This window comes from Mesoplodon densirostris, chromosome 18, assembly GCF_025265405.1.
Source record: "Mesoplodon densirostris isolate mMesDen1 chromosome 18, mMesDen1 primary haplotype, whole genome shotgun sequence".
Classification (NCBI taxonomy): Eukaryota; Metazoa; Chordata; class Mammalia; order Artiodactyla; family Ziphiidae; genus Mesoplodon; species Mesoplodon densirostris.
This window is the reverse complement of record NC_082678.1, coordinates 43,691,722-43,708,972: the sequence shown is the minus strand read 5'-3', so window position 1 is coordinate 43,708,972 and position 17,251 is coordinate 43,691,722. Positions and strand designations below refer to the sequence as shown.

General features: G+C 47.3%; 1 protein-coding gene across 1 annotated transcript in view; it reads left to right on the top strand.

Moving 5' to 3' along the window:
- The window catches only part of DNAH2 (dynein axonemal heavy chain 2), an 87,787-nt gene that overhangs the window by 11,060 nt on the left and 59,476 nt on the right, over positions 1 to 17,251 (top strand). Inside the window, exons 4-12 of the mRNA XM_060080830.1 lie at positions 3,896 to 4,124; positions 4,668 to 4,778; positions 4,947 to 5,185; positions 6,152 to 6,343; positions 8,318 to 8,523; positions 8,962 to 9,091; positions 9,357 to 9,539; positions 10,042 to 10,256; positions 16,425 to 16,571. Coding sequence (XP_059936813.1) covers positions 3,896 to 4,124; positions 4,668 to 4,778; positions 4,947 to 5,185; positions 6,152 to 6,343; positions 8,318 to 8,523; positions 8,962 to 9,091; positions 9,357 to 9,539; positions 10,042 to 10,256; positions 16,425 to 16,571 — 1,652 coding nt within the window. The remainder of the gene's footprint in view (positions 1 to 3,895; positions 4,125 to 4,667; positions 4,779 to 4,946; positions 5,186 to 6,151; positions 6,344 to 8,317; positions 8,524 to 8,961; positions 9,092 to 9,356; positions 9,540 to 10,041; positions 10,257 to 16,424; positions 16,572 to 17,251) is intronic.

The following is a 17,251-nucleotide window of genomic DNA, read 5'->3' as shown; positions in this document are numbered from 1 at the left end:
AGTGAAATTGCATGGCAACTGCAAGCATACTACATCAAGGGAGAAAAAGAACAGAACAAAACATGCAAAAGAGGAAAACATAACTGAACAGAAGGCAATTCCTCACAACAGCATCATGTTACAGTACGACTTAATAAGAACACGAATTTAATTTTTTAATAAGCTGAGACGAAATGATGAAACGTGAGAATGAAATAAAAGGGAGACTGCAGATTTTTGAAATAAAGAAAGCAGCATGTTTACATGTTAAAATTAGTAGGTTAGAAACAGCAAGGAACTGAATAGCTACCACTGAAAATCTGAACGGATGTAGAAGAGAGGCTTGAGATAATTACAGTGTATGCAGAAGAAAAAACCAATGACAATACAAGTAGAGAGAAGTTGATAGATGTGAAAGATAGACACAGGTGATCTAACATAGGGTACCAACTAATGAAACAGAATATAAATTTAAAAATAAAATACAGAGGGACTTCCCTGGTGGTGCAGTGGATAAGACTGAGCTCCCATTGCAGGGGGCCCGGGTTCAATCCCTGGTCAGGGAACTAGATCCCACATGCATGCTGCAACTAAGAGTTCACATGCCATATCTAAGGAGCCCGCCTGCCACAACTAAGACCCGGTGCAAAAAAAAAAAAAAAAAAATACAGAGAATTTCCCTGAACTGCAGAAGGAACAGAATGTGGGAATTGAAAGGACATACTTTATTCCACAAAAATTTGTTACACAGTGTTTAATGTCAGTACACGTCTTAGTTAGGTTACTTAAATTCAGGGAAATTAATTCTTTGGGAACATCACCTATGTGGTATTCCTGCCAAGAATATTTAACCTGCATCTAATAATGAGGAAACAATCCAATAAATCAAAATTAAGGGACATTTTGGAAAACAACTGGCCTGGACTATTAGAAATATCACTGTCATGGTAGAAAGAAAAAGACTGGGAAACTATGTGGAATTAAAGGGGACACAACAATGTGTGATCTGTATTGGATCCTGGATGGGAAGAAACCAGCTGTAAATGACATTATTTGGACCACTGTGGAAAATCGAATATAAACTGTGTATTATACAAAAGTATTAAATGAAGTTAAATTTTTAGAGTGTGATAATTACAGTGTTGAGAATGTTGGAGAATATCCTCCCTTTTAGGAGCCATATGCTGAAGTATGTAAGGGTGTAGTTTTATAACGTCTGCTGCTAACTCTGAAATGGCTCAGCAGAGAGAGAAGGAGAGAAAATGAGAGAGAGTGCAATCATGCACAAGTACAGCAAAATGTTAACAATTGGTGGATCTAGATGAAGGGCATGTTATTGTTCATTGTGCCTTTCTTGCAACTTTTCTATGGGTTGGAATTTTTTTCAAAATAAAAATTGGGGAAAAAATTATTTAGGCCTCTAGTCAAAAACCCAAATTATCTACCAAGGGGAACCATTAGGCTGATCTCAGACTTCTCTGAACACCCAGAAGTTACACCTACGAGTTCTCCAGGAACCATAGTGTAACCCAAGGGTATAATTCCCAGCCTAGATGGTCAAGTATAGAGGCAACAAATAGGCAGTCATTTTTAGTCTTGAAAGAACCCTACTTTGAAAAGCAAAAATGATGTCATCAATGGAAATCCAGTTCATCAAAGAATGAACCAAAAAAAAAAAAAAAAAAGAATGAACCAAATAGAAAACTCAGGAATAGAGACTCTGTGAATATTCAATTCATTTAAATAAAGAACTAATACTAAATAACCATGGGGATTATGGTTATGTTATTGAATGTGAATGTTATCAACCTGGACAATGTAAAAGTAATAGTATAACAAAAATTGGGAAGTGGTGAGAGAATGCAAGAGAGTAAGAGGATGCCAATGTTCTTGTCGTTCAAAGCAGCGAGTCAATTGAACTTAAAATTGGAAGGCAGTGCGAAAACTGACCTCTTTTTATTCATTTATTTATTTATTTTTTGGCTGCATTGGGTCTTCATTGCTGCACGTGAGCTTTCTCTAGTTGCAGCGAGCAGGGGCTACTCTTTGTTGCGGTGTGTGGGCTCCTCATTGAGGTGGCTTCTCTTGTTGTGGAGCACGGGCTGTAGGCATGTGGGCTTCAGTAGTTGTGGCACACGGGTTCAGTAGTTGTGGCTCCTGGGCTGTAGAGCGCAGGCTCAGTAGTTGTGGCGCACGGGCTTAGTTGCTCCGCGACATGTGGGATCTTCACGGACCAGGGCTCGAACCCGTGTCCCCTGAATTGACAGGTGGATTCTTAACCACTGCACCACCAGGGAAGTCCTAATCTCTTAATATTTTTCATAAGCTTTCTTATAACCTTAGAAAGGGGTCTTTTAGGAAGAAATCTCTCTTAGAGATAAAGAAACATTTATTTGAAGCTCAACCATTTACTATATTCACATCAATATGTTTTTATTCTATTAAATCCAAGTAAAATTAAATTTAATACTTTTAATTACAAATAATATGATCCTGGGGCTTCCTTGGTGGTGCAGTGGTTAAGAATCCACCTGCCAATACGGGGGACACGTGTTCGAGCCCTGGTCCAGGAAGATCCCACATGCCACGGAGCAACTAAGCCCGTGCTCACAACTACTGAGCCTGCGCTCTAGGGCCCGCAAGCCACAACCACTGAGCCTGCGTGCCACAACTACTGAAGCCCGCGTGCCTAGAGCCCGTGCCCCAAAACAAGAGAAGCCCCCGCTCGCCGCAACTAGAGAAAGCCCGTGCGCAGCAACGAAGATCCAACGCAGCCAAAAGTAAATAAATAAATAAATAATATGTAAAAAAATAGCATGATCCTATTTTGAAATAACTATTTTAATTTATTTTTCTGTATATGTATATATATATATATATGTATCTACAGAGAGATGTCTGGAATAGTATTTTCTCTAATGATCATAATTAATGTCTGGGTGGTGGAATTTTAGATGACATTTAAACTTTTATCTTTGTACTTTTCTGCATTGTTTCAGTTATTTATAATTAACATATCATTTTTAACAAAAATAATAATTGTTAAGCTTTTTTTAAAAAAAAGAAATACAAGGACTTCCCTGGCAGTCCAGTGGTTAAGACTCCATGCGTCCAATGCAGGGGGCGCAGGTTCGATCCCTGATCAGGGGACTAAGATCCTCCATGCCGCATGGCATGGCCAAAAAAAACCAAAACCAAAAAAAAATGCCAAAATTTAATTCTGGGTAGTGGGAAGTTGAATGATTATGAATTTCTTTTTTGCATTTTATTTTCAGTTTTTAAAGTTAAATCAAGTATAAAGAGTAGCTACAAAAGTACTAAAGAAAAAAAGACAGGTGAATCTGATCTTAGAGTGGGAATGACTTCTAAGCATGTAGAAGTCAGAAACTTTAAGAAGTTTTAACAACAGGAAAGTTATACATTTCTGAATGTAAACAACAACAAAAACTCAGCATAAACACAACTGAAGGATAAGTGAAAAATTGGGGGAAAATATATGCAAGTGAAATGGAAAACCCTACACAGTTGTCTCTTACTTTTGGTCCTTCTTTCTGGTTTTCCTATATCCTTTTCTTTCCATTTATCCATCCATCCTTCCATCCATCCATCATTTATGGAGCATCTAATATGTCCCTGTCACTGTGCTAGGTCTGGAACCAAGTTGGACAAAATACACAGTCCCTACCCTCAAGACATGCTGTCTTCATTTCCTCCCCACATCTCTGTATACAGACTCTGTTATGTCCCTGACAAGAACAGGAAGCACCTCATGTTGCTTATATTTGGAGAAGGATTGGATACACTAAGGGAATGCGACGAAGAACTCAGCCAGGCTTTCATGATTGGAGCCTCAGATTCCCTTGGATATCATGGCTGGGCCTGAACCCTGAACTCTGATCTACTGTCTTTCACGCAGACCCAGAACCAGATTGTCTACTTCATTCGCCAAGCGCCAGTTCCCATCACTCCAGAGAACTTTGAGGCGACTGTGCATTTTGGGACAGTGCGGGGTTCCTACATCCCAGCCCTGCTTCGGCTGCTCAACGGCATCTTTGCCCCTCAGATCTTTAGAAACACAACCTGGCCCGAGAGCATTCGAAATCATTTTGCTTCTCACCTGCACAGGTTCTTGGCCTGCCTGACAGGTGAGTGGAAAGACTGGAACGCCTGCTTTCTCCCCAGTCCCCACCGACAGTAGAGAGAGTGAGGCACGGGGGAGATTGATCCTGAGTACCCGCGTTGCTTGGCACAGAGTAGGTGCTTGGAATGTGTTTGTTGAATGAGTGGAACAGGTTACAGAGTTTGCCTTCTAATCCAGGTAGAGTTTCCTGCTGTAGAACAGTTGGCCAGACCTGCTCAGAGTTGGAAATTTCCAAGAGTACATGTAGGGTAAGGGGAGATGGGGGGGGCAGTAGGGGGAGTACATGTGTCATAGAAGAGAGTGTTGAGGGCATGGTATAGATCTTTGACCATATTTTATGACAATCTCTTATTATATCTCAGTGAGGTATCTCTGCCTTCTGTCATTTTCCCGCTTGATATCAAAAAAGCATGAGTCATAGTTTCTCCTGCCTGCTCTCCTGAAATGTGTAGACTTCCTGGGCCCCAGATCATCAACCATGGTTGGAACTGGGGTGGCATACACCCATCGCCCTCTGTGAACTCTCATGGTCCTTTCCTTTCCTTAGATACTCGGTACAAGCTGGAGGGGCACACTGTTCTCTACATCCCTACAGAGGCCATGAACGTGAAGCCTGAGGCGGTGGTTAAAGACAAAGAGCTGGTACAGCGACTGGAGAGTGAGTGGCTGGCACTGCCCATGTGTCGGGGCTCCTCGGGGAGAGGTGGGGGGCAGCCAGAGGCTGGGACAGGAGTTGGGTTAGGAGGGCTCTGTAGGGGAAACAGGGAAGGACACAACTGGGGAGTCCCGCAAAGAAATGCAAGAGGTTTTGTCCTCTCCCCGGCAGCCTCCATGATCCACTGGACACGACAGATAAAGGAAGTGCTCAGTGCCCAGGAAACTGTGGAGACAGGAGAAAATTTAGGTCCTTTGGAGGAGATTGAGTTCTGGCGCAACCGATGCATGGACCTGTCTGGCATCAGCAAACAGCTGGTGAAGCCGGGAGTGAAACACATCAAGTCCATCCTGCGTCTTGCCAAGTCATCCTACCTGGCGCCCTTTATGAAGCTGGCCCAGCAGATACAGGTCTGTGAGTGGATCAAAGGATGGAGGCTTGCCAGAAAGTAGACAGCAGATGGGACACTGTAAGGTGCTAAGAAGAGAGAGTCAACATAGTCATCAAAGGCAAAGATAGATGCACCCAGTGCTTGGACTTGGACTTGTGGGAGAGTATAAAAGTGGTAGAACACAAGGTCCCAAGGAGCTTATAGTTTAGATAGGGAGACTTCTGGTTACTCAACAAGTGTCCTACATTGAGTGCCCTCTCTGAGCCCAACCCGTACAGTCCAGCTGAGAAATAAGACTTACACAAAAGAGATGGCTAGATGGCCTGGGGTCAAAGACAAACCCTCACGGTTCAGCCGAGAGAGCTGCAAGAGAAACACTTAAAAAAATTAAATTTGGTATAATATGACAAGCTGATTATCTTAGTGTTGGGACACACAGAGATCAAAGTGGTCTGTAGAATACAGAGAGAGAGGCCTTGTCTTCCTAGGTGGAATCTGAAGCTGGTATTGAGGGAACTGAGCCACCGTTAGGTGGAGAAGTCTAAAACCTTCATTGAGAACAGGGCAGTGAAGGGGCCTGGGTGACAACCACTGGGCTGAATGAGAGTGATATCCAGTCAGTTGATCAACACCTATTGAGCGTCTCCTTTGTGCAGAGTTAGAGTTCAAGGGGAAAAACTAGAGAAATAGACGCAAAACCCGAGCTTGGGGAATTCCCAGTCTGGTGGGAGAGATGGGACTCACACATGAGAAAAGACATAAAAATATTTTTGTAGAAGCTAGTAAGTGAATAAAAGTATGTATGTACAAGCTCTGGTCCTGAAGGGTGGCAGAGACCTGAGGTGATTGGCACCAGATAGGGTTAATTGGGAATGCTGCCCGGGAGAGGCACGTCGGGATGGGGTTTGAGGAGGATCAAAAGCGCTCGCTTTGAACCGGTTCTTTCCCGGGGGTAAGTTTTCTCCTGGTTTCTCTTTACTGCCAGGATGGATCTCGTCAAGCACAGTCAAACCTGACTTTTTTGTCGATCCTGAAGGAACCTTACCAGGAGCTGGCTTTCATGAGGCCTAAGGACATCTCTAGTAAACTCCCGAGGCTCATCAGTCTCATCCGCATCATCTGGGTCAACTCTCCCCACTACAACACTCGGGAGAGACTGACCTCCCTCTTCCGGAAGGTGTGTGTCTACAGAGGGAGGGACAGAGGGTTATAAGGGGGTGGTCCTATTAATAGGACGCACATTTCTGGAGAAGGCGGAATTCACCAGCAGACATATGCGGTGAAAAGGTAGTGAGGAATGCCCTTCAGGTCGGACGGAGACCACAGGTTTTTGCCTGCATCATCAACTTTAGTGATGCTTGGAATTGGGGCCTGGACTGGACATTTTGCTTCCAGATGGACGTAGCCCAGGCGGGAAGAGGGGCTTTGCAAAGAGGCGTAGACGGAGTGCAGGGAGGGAGGGGGGCACGAAGGACAGACTCCCAGGCTGAGTTGTACGGGAGGGGAAGACCCACTCTTTCTCGTTTCCAAAGATGGAACTCGCAGTGGGCGAGAGGCAGATTTAGGAAGGAACACCGACTTTTTTTTTTTTTTTTTGCCGTACGCAGGCCTCTCACTGCTGTGGCCTCTCCCGTTGAGGAGCACAGGCTCCGGGCGCGCAGGCTCAGAGGCCATGGCTCACGGGCCCAGCCGCTCCACGGCATGTGGGATCTTCCCAGACCGGGGCACGAACCCGTGTCCCCGGCATCAGCAGGCGGACTCTCAACCACTGCGCCACCAGGGAAGCCCAAGAACACCGACTTTAGAGGAGCAGGAGCTGGCACATTTCCTGGAGGGCAGTGGAGCCAAAGAGTGGGGCAGGGGCGCTGAGCCGATCACTGGCTAGAAATGCAGCTGCAGACCTGGGCTGAGACAGGCAGTGGAGGTGGAACGCAGAGGTGCTGCCATGCCAGCAGTGGAGGACCAGGGGCGAGAGGGGTATCAGGAGCCAGATCCAGAAGTAGGAGGCTGAGACCTGAGGTGCGGTCTTGGGGACTCCGAGAGAGGATGGGGTGCAACTAAGGCTGTGAACTGAGGCTGTTGGGACCCCATCTGCAGATGAGCAATGAGATCATCCGCCTGTGCTGCAATGCCATCTCCCTGGACCGGATCTTTGAGGGATACGTCATTTCTAGCAAGGAGGACCTACAAGGCTGCATCTCCTGTTGTCACGCCTGGAGAGACCACTACCTACAGGCTGTGCAGATGCATACTCAGTACGACGGGCCTCCCCTACTATCCTGTGTGTTACCCACCTTGTTGTTCCTATAGCGGGTAGATTCTGAGTCCTTTTGCTTGCCCTTGAAGCCTATGGATTATATTTTTCTAGAGTTTTTACACGGGTCTGAGTTTTCTCTGTGGATGCAGATATTCTAGCTCCCAGCCGTAGGTCCTCCTAACTCTAATAACCTTCTCCCTGATCCCAGGAATCCCTCCTGGTCTTCTCCTCCTTTCTTGGCCCTGAAGTCTAAAATTCCATTGTGTGTAAACCTTCTCTTAGAACTGAGATGTTTTTGTTTCCTCTTTGGCTCTCCTCACCTTGAGTTTCTTCTCTTGGGGTTCAGGAAAACTGTTTCTTGGGGTCTCAGTTTCTAAGGCTCCCCCTGAACTAGGACTCATGTTTCTAGCCTGGCCTGGGCAGGTTGGTTAATGCCTTGTGTTCCCGCTTCTGACTGGTCAGTCTTTCTTCCGACAGGTTCTCCCACTGGGGCTGGGTCCTAGACCAGACCAGCATATTTGCCCAGGTCGATGCCTTTGTGCAACGCTGCAAGGACCTTATCGAGGTGGGAAGACTGTCAGGGAAGGAGACTCAAAGCCAACAGCAGACGCTCCAGGAGTTGGGGGAGCTGGGGCTGAGGCTACACATAGAACTTGCTGCTTTGGTTCTTTTCACGTGACTGTGTGCCTGACCACCATCCCGTGCTTTGAGACTTTTGCCTGTTATCACTGCCTTAGTATCTCATATTTCATTCTGCAGCTAAAATTCACCCCGGTAGCCCCTTGCATCTGGTTGGTCCTCCTTAGTTTTTAGCCATTTAAAGCTAAACCAAAGAGCTCAGGACAGAGAGGTTCAGAAAGGAGGGCAGGAAGCCTCACGCTGACTTCTTTGCAGGTATGTGACTGTCAGTTCCATTTTGCCCGCTGGGAAGATGGCAAGCAAGGTCCCCTTCCCTTCTTCTCTGGCGCCCAGGGGCCCCAGATAACACGGGACTTGCTGGAGATTGAGGACATCTTCCACAAAAACCTGCACGTGCTGCGAGCTGTTCGCGGGAGCATCCTGGACGTCAAGAACACCTCTTGGCACGAAGACTACAATAGGTGAGAGCATCACAGGCAGGCCCCCGGGGTCGAGCAGGGAAGGGAGGTCGGGGAGGTGAGAGCAGAGTGTACTGGGGAAGCGTGGAGGCCACAGGTCAGGGATGGGGAGGGCAGGGGGACTGCAAGGAAGGAGGTGGCGGCTCAGACTCAGGGTTCCAGAGTCAGCCTTTCTGGGCTTGGATCCCGGTTCTGCCACAAACTAGTTACGTACATTGTTCTACCAGCTGGGACCTCTGTTTCCTCACCTATAAAATACGGTTAGTGATAAAGCCTACCTCACTGCACTGTTTTGAGGGATAAATGGATTAATGCGTGTACAGCACTCAGTGCCTGGCACCTAGGAAGCCCTCAGTACAGAACGCATAGAAGTCTTACTCAGGGGATGTCCTTCGGGGCAGGCGAGGGCACCCACCCTTCAACATGCCTCTAACGGTGCAGGTTCCGGGCTGGAGTCAAGGACCTGGAGGTGATGACTCAGAACTTGATCACCTCCGCCTTCGAGTTGGTCCGCAACGTGGAGCATGGGGTGCAACTGCTGGACACCTTCCACAGGCTTGCAGCCCGAGAGGTGTGGCTGCCCGCTTGCTTCCTCCACCCCTGGTTCTCTTCTGCCTTCCTTCAGTTCCTCCTGGTCCTTCCAGACACCATCCAACCTCCGTTCATGCTCTCTCCCATGTCCTGAATGGCCAGTGCCTCTTTTCTTCCGCTGTTCCCCCAGTGTCCGGATGCCTTGGGAGCGGGACTCCCACGGCAGGGGTGTAGCTTTCCTCCAGGGTGGAGCTGCAGGGAACCCGCATCCCTGGGTGTGTTGTCAACTTCCTCTTCTTCATCAGACTATCAAGCGAACATATGACAAGAAGGTGGTGGATCTCTACATGCTGTTCAATAGCGAACTGGCCCTCGTGAACCATGAGCTGAGCAAGAAGTGGCCATACCTGGAGCCCTACATGGCCCAGCATTCGGGGCAGGCACACCGGGTGCGGATCCTACGGCATCGCATCGACAGGGTCATGAACGTAAGCCTGGCCTTTTCCAGGACTTGTTCTCAGTGCGGCAATGGTAGAGTTTGCAGGCTGAGCCCAGTGCTGGGGCGGGAGTGGGGTGGGGGGCAGGGGTGGGGGGTTGCCTCCAGAGAGTCTCCCTGGAGAGGTTTCCCGACGGAGACTGAGTCTGTCCAGGGGGTGGCAGACGTAGTGATCTGTCCTGAGGAAGGGCTCATGCTAGTTTTCGACCTTGTGCCTCTTAAATTCCTCACCTCCTGTGATGGACTTCCTTTTCCCAACTTTTTTCCTCGAGCTGAATCTCTGTGCTTCTCTTTCTTCATTTGAACTCCCTCTCTCATCGTGCCATGGTCTCTTCCTCTCACCTTTCCTTTGGGCTCCACCTTCCCTCCGAGTCTTCCACATATTGTCGAGTGTCTGTGTGTGTGTCGGTGGGCGGGGATGGGAGTCTCAGGGAGATGGTGACTCGGAGGAATGTGGCAGGTGACTCCAGCCATCCCTGGTTCTTCCCCCACAGTGTCTTTCCAATGCTCATTTCCTGCCCCACACCGGGACGGGAGAGGAGAGCGTACACACCTATCAGCAGATGGTTCAGGCCATTGACGAACTGGTTCGAAAAACCTTCCAAGACTGGACATCAACGCTGGACAAGGACTGCATTCGGCGGCTGGATACGCCGTTGCTACGAACCAGCCAGGAGAAGGCGGGCATGCTGGACGTGAACTTCGACAAGTACGACACCCTCCGTGACGCCCTCCCACTCTGCTTGTCCTGTCTTTAGCGCCCTTCCCTTCCCCAAGCCTCCCCAGAGTTGAACTCCTATCTCTTGGTTTCTCTCTCCATTCTTCTAAATCTCTCTTATCCCGTAATATGTTTACTACCGCTTCTTAATTTTAATTTCACATTTTATCTTCAAAAAAACTGATTGAAAACAGAAAAACCCCAGTAACCTACTCAACCAGTGATGTAGGCGCTCTGCCACTAGGTGGCCGCGATGGCTCAGCGAAACCTTCCAAACTGTGAGCCACCAAGGGGCCTCTCCTGAGAACTCATGGGCTGACAGATCATGTCCTCTCCTACAGCTTTAGAATCATGACATTTTCATATCACCACTGTTTTAAATTTAATTAATCCAGTTATTAATTATTCAAAAATATATAGCGAGTGCCTTCCACATGCTAAGCGCCGAGATGGGCGCAGGGAATGTGTCCAGTGGCGAAGTCCCTGCCCTCTGTGGCTCTGTAAGTGAACAGTTCTACCCTGGAGCCATGCCGCCTTCCCATATAAGATGCAGAAGAGAGAAATAAAGAAGGAGCTATGTAAGGCAGCTGACTACAGAGATGACAAACCTTCTTTTTATTTATTTATTTTATTTATTTTTGGCTGCATCGGGTCTTAGTTGCGGCACGCAGGATCTTCGTTGAGGCATGCAGGATCTTTTGTTGCGGCGCGTGGGCTTCTCTCTAGTTGTGGTGTGTGGGTTTTTCTCTTCTCTAGTTGTGGCATGCAGGCTCCCGGGCGCGTGGGCTCTGTAGTTTGCAGCACGCAGGCTCTCTAGTTGAGGCGCGTGAGCTCATTAGTTGTGGTGCGTGGGCTTATTTGCCCCGCGGCATGTGGGATCTTAGTTCCCTGACCAGGGATCGAATCCACGTCCCCTGCACTGTAAGGTGGATTCTTTACCACTGGACCACCAGGGAAGTCCCGAGATGACAAACCTTCTGATGACAGCATTTTCCTAATCGGAAGGAAATAACTTTCTCCTTGATTGGTTTGGGCTCCCTCTGGTCATCAGCGAGGCCCTATAGAAAGGTTACTTCCCATGCTTCTAGGCTGTTGCTACTAGATTTGGCTTTAACTCATGGAATGTCCTTATCTGTTGGGGCAAATGTCTATAGAAGGGGCTTTGCCAGAGAGGGCCTGCGTGGAGATGGAGTCTGGGACAGAGACACTGAGTGTGTCGTCCCGGAAGCCAAAGGCAGAGTAACCATGGGGGAGATGACACATGATGTCTGAGGAAGGAATCAAAAGAACTGAGACGGAGAGACAGTGCTGAGTGTCAGGTCAGAGAAATGAGGGTAAGGCAGTAGTGAGAAGCCACACGGATCAGGAAACAGGTGACAAGCAGAGTGTGAAGACGAGGGTAAGAGGTTTAAGATAAGCCTTTGACCAGGGAGGGGTGTCGAGATCTGCTTTGATAGGGTTCATGGTTTTTTGAGGTATGGCCAAGCAGGATCCCCCCAAAATGGCCTCATGAATCAACAATAAAGTTTTGAAGAGATGGGAGTCTAGGCCAGGGTTACCCCGGCTGTGACATTTGCAACCACATAATGAGGTTGAATCCGCAAGACACATTGTCCCATAAAGCTGGGTACCCCCGAAGGCACTGAGTTTGGAGAGGCACCCAGACATGCTTGGAATCACATGAATATGAGCACACACAGCCCACCAATTGCCCTTTTCCCATGAATTAAACGATTGTATTCAAATAACAGAATTTTATTAAACATCAGTGATCGCTATTTACATTTTAAGTATGAGAAAAAGCAAGAGTTGAGAGAGAGGTAAAGAGGGGCCATAGGTCAGCACTGGTTGGTGGCTGCTTCTTTCTAATCCTCAGGGCCAGCCTGTGAGAGTGAATAAAGCATAAGCGTCAGTGCCAGGCCGACTAGAGTTCGAAGCCTGGAGCAGGTCTGTTCTTCTGTGTGACCTCAGGCAAGCACTGCATTCCTCTGAGCCTGAGTTTCCTTATCTACTTAAAGAAACCTTTTCTGGGTTTCCCTGGTGGCGCAGTGGTTGCGAGTCCATCTGCCGATGCAGGGGATGCGGGCTCGTGCCCTGGTTCGGGAAGATCCCACATGCCGCACAGCGGCTGGGCCCGTGAGCCATGGCCGCTGAGCCTGCGTGTCTGGAGCCTGTGCTCCGCAGCGGGAGAGGCCACAAACGGGGAGAGGTCACAACGGTGAGAGGCCCGCGTACCGCAAAAAAAAAAACAAAAACCTTTTCTGATATGGTCATGAGGCGAGATGACATGTAAAAATCCTTGCAAAAAATAAACAATCAAGAAACATTGTTTTCCCTTTAAAAAGATGGCCTCATAGAACTTGGTGTGAACACAGTATTTTCAAAACAAATTTTGCAAGGTGATATAATAGTTTTAATTTTTAAAACATTTTCACCTTTTAGAAGGGGTAATAAATGCACGTTCTAAAATTCAAAAGTCAGGGCTGAGAATGAAAAATCTCCCTCCACTGCTGTTCCCCAGTGACTCTGTTCCTCTCTAAAGAAAGAGTCAAAGGGCTTCCCTGGTGGCGCAGTGGTTAAGAATCCACCTGCCAATGCAGGGGACACAGGTTCGAGCCCTGGTCCAGGAAGATCACACATGCCATGGAGCAACTAAGTGTGTGCGCCACAACTACTGAGCCTGCGCTCTAGAGCCCGTGAGCCACAACTACTGAGCCTGCGAGCCACAACTACTGAGCCCGTGCGCCACAAGTACAGAAGCCCGCACGCCTAGAGCCCATGCTCTGCAACAAGAGAAGCCACTGCAATGAGAAGCCCATGCACCACAACGAAGAGTAACCCCCGCTAGCTGCAGCTAGAGAAAAGCCCATGCATGGCAATGAATACCCAAGGCAGCCAAAAATTTTTTAAAATATGAAATAAATTTTTTAAAATATATTAAAAAAAAAAAGAGTCAAGGTTACCAGTTTCTTGTGTAACATCCCAGGGATAAGAGTGTATGTCTATCTAAGTACACTTTTTAACATGAATAGTAGCATACCGTCCTCACTATTCTATACTTCCAAAGTGTTCTCAAAATCATTTATTTAAGTTTTCCATTATAAAATTCTTCATCCTTTTAGAAGATTTGCAGAATGCAGAAAAGTAGAAGGAAGAAAAAAATTCCCCCAAAGATAACCACTGTTAAAGATTTGGTATATTTTTTATCACTCCACCCCACCCATTTCATATGGTTGCTTTTTTTTTAATTTTTAAAATCATTTTTAAATTAAAAATTTTAAACTACAAAAGTAGTGCATGCTCAGTGTGAAAGAAAATAAAAGAGATTGATGTAGAAGTATATAAAGGAAAAACTGAAAATCCAGCACACAGCCCCACTCCCTAGAGGTAACCATGATTACCATGTAATCAAAAATACACACTGCACACATAAAACAGGATCCCATTATAAACAGTATTTCTGCAACTTGCTTTTTTTTTTTAAGGTTAACAATATGTGTGGGAGATTTTCCATTCTGTATGTACAGAACTACATAATTATTTTCCACGGCTTATAGCATCCCATGATTTTGCTGTAATTAATTTAATCCATCAACCCACTACTGATGGACTTAGAAGTTGTACCGTTTCCATAAGGTTCTTGAATATTCTGTGCTGGGCGCTTTCAGCTAGGCTTCCTGCATCTTGTTCCCTTCCCCCCACAGTGGTATGTCCACCTGATGTTTGAGCTTAGTGCCCACATAGCAAGGATAAACTTAGGAGACAACTTTTCTGTCTGCCGTGATCATCTCTTGTCGAGGGACACATTGGATATTTATCTCAAACACCATTGCATAATCTTTACAGTAGAGCTTAACAAGACAACTTTGGGCCAAATATTTATGGCCTGGGTTTAGCCAAAACCCAAATAATGGCTAAAACACTTCTTCCAGAGAGAAGAGTTACCCCCGTCCTTTGGCAGTTGTTGTCTAGAGAGATCTGTTTTAAGCTGCTTTACATTTTTGTGGCTTTATGATAAACTACCTCAATCCAGTAAATAATGTATGGGGGAAAAAAAAAAGCCATGATCACGGGGAAGGATTTTGAAAAGTTTGGGCTCATTAAACCAGTAAAGACATCCAAGACAGTTTCAGCTTTTCCAAAATGTATGAAGGCTCCAAGGAGGGTCAGATAACTTTATCAGGTTTACTTTTTTGTGTTCATGGTCTAGATAAGATCTTGAAATATGCATGCTCTTCAAATGTCCTGATTGTCCTCAGAATTACCTGACTCTCCCTTCATTCTGGGAGCCTTCCAGTCCCTAATGGCACCTATTTTATCTCACAAGGGGTTTTGTTATCCCACCTTATATCCCAAATATTTGAACTCTGAAGTCCAAATTGGCTTTTACCAGGTTTTACAGCCAGACCAGCCTTACAGATAGTACTTAACACAAACATATTCCAGATGTCGTCTGTACCCTGGCTGAAAAGAGCTGTGTTATTGCTGTGTATGTAGCAGACTCCTCTGTGTAGTGGGACTTCTCCAGAGCAGGACAGGGGACATTGGCGTCTGTCCGTGTTTTGTGTATGGGACTTCCTCTTCCTCCTTTTCTCCTGCTCTGACAGCACTTTCTCCATCTTGTCAGTTCATTCTGGACTGTCAGCACCAAACCCAGCCAGCTTCCCTGTCCTACCTCTACTGCCTGACCACTTGTCTGAGGACAAATCAGAAAATATTTTACAAAAATTATTCCCCAGGCTGATTTTTTTTTTTTTTTTTTTTTTTTTTTTGCGGTACAAGGGCCTCTCACTGTTGTGGCCCCTCCTGCTGCAGAGCGCAGGCTCCGGACACGCAGGCTCAGCGGCCATGGCTCACGGGCCCAGCCGCTCCGTGGCATGTGGGATCCTCCCGGACCGGGGCACGAACCCGTGTCCCCCGCATCGGCAGGCGGACTCTCAATCACTGCGCCACCAGGGAAACCCTATATCTCTCTTTTGATTTAAAATTTTTCTGCTCTCATTTTTTAACTTCTAAGAGCCCTCTTGGTGTCCCTTTTCTAGCATCTTGTTTCTGTTTCACGGATGCTCTTTTGTCTCTTATCTCTCTCTGAGGATGTTCGAGGTGGTTTTGTTTGTTTTTCTTTTGAGGGTGGGCTGTCTTCTTTCTGCACAACCGCTGTCCCCTCTCCTTCCCTTCTGGTTGCTTTTTTCTGTTTGTTCTGACTCCCACCTTTTGTGCTAGGAAAGACAGAGACCAGTGTTCTGTAACCCTTGGTTGTCTGTCCATATTTAAGGGACAGGGGCTGGAAAGCTGACTGGCAGCTCTGCTGAGCAGGAAAAGGGGGGCTTCTCAACTGGCAGCCTCACTGCAGGCTTGTCTGTGTGCGCTGTTTCCTGGCGACTCCAGAGGTCATCATCTGTGGGACTTTTCTATTTAGGCTGGTCCGAGGTCACAGAGAACCATCTTTCAAACTTTGCTCCAGAGGGTATAGCTCCAGCCGCCAGAGTGCTGGTTTCTGGGCAGGAAAGGGAGGCGGGGATCTTAACATTCAGTGTGTTCACGGTGACTCACCACCCCTGCTCCCAGTGTATTACTCTCTCCTTCAACTGGGCCCGGGGTTCCCCAGTCCAAAGACCCTCTGTTTGTCTCTGCACTGCCTCCTGAGACAAGAAGCCTTCAGTCTTAGGCTGGGGTGAGGGAGGGCAACTTGCTTAACTACGTAGAGTAGGAGAGGGAACATGGGTAGAGCTGCTTCCTAAACTTTCAACTGCTGGTTCCTGTTATAGTCCCACCTCAACCCCTTTCCTGAGATACTTGGAGCCACCCATCCCCAGGCCTCTAAAGAGGCTTCCCCGCTGTCTCCAGCGCCAGCTGTGCACTCCTCTCCTCCTTATCCATCTGCTTTTCCACTTTCAGATGTTTTCGGTTGTTGTCTTCTTGTATTTGTGGGCTTATGCCTTAGACACGCAAAACCCCCCTTTACTGTTATTTTGGTTATTTGGGGAGGGGAGCAAAAGTCAACGTGTCCAGTCCGCCTTCTTTACTTGGAGGTTCTGCTTCATTGCTTACCTTTAAGGGTCTCCATGCGCCCCAGCCCTGTACCTCTTGGTCGGGTGTTGGTTCCGGGTTACGCCCTTGGGCGGCCCCGCAGCTGCTCTGCCCTTCTTCCTCCCCAAGGTCCCTGTTGATCCTCTTTGTGGAGGCCGACCACTGGGAGCGGCTGCTTTTCGAGACGCCCCATTACGTGGTGAATGTGGCTGGGCACGCCGAGGACCTGCGCATTCTTCGAGAAAACCTGCTGCTCCTTGCCCGGGACTACAACAGGTGGGGCCCTCGCTGCAGCCCTCCTGAATGCCACTTCATGCTCCCTCTTTATCTTACGCGCCCCATGATGTTGTCCATTTCCTACAGTGTGCGTCCTTCACATTTTGTCCATCTCAAAAAAAAAAAAAAAAGGTTCCTGTGCTCTCTCGTACGGCCCTACGATTATTCCTGTCCCTTTCAGTGTTGTCTTCTAGCTTTAGAGTAGAGAGCAAAAAAACACCACGTCCCCTCCCACCCCACTGGGCACTTGGACCATATATATGGTCGGCCTGGGTGACTTCTCTAGGAAGCAAGTTGATGGCGTTAGGCTTATGGGCCCAGAACAACATAAGATTCATTGAACCAAGCAAGGCCATGCTGGCCCTCCTCTTAATACCCTTTGTACTCATCTCTGGAGTGAGGCTTAGCTCGGGGTTGGGTACCTTTCTCAGCCCAGTTCAAGTCCAAGGGGATGGGACCGGCAGTCTTGTTTGGGTGTCTAGAACTGCATGGTCCAATGTGGCAGCTGATAGGTGCATGTGGCTATTTCTATTTAAGTTAATTAATCGAAATTAAATAAAATTTAAGATTCAGTGACTCATTTGCACAGGCCACATTTCAAGGGCACCACAGCCACACGTGGCTTGTGGCTACCGTACCAGGCAGCATGAATGGTAGACCATTTCTGTCATCGCAGAAAG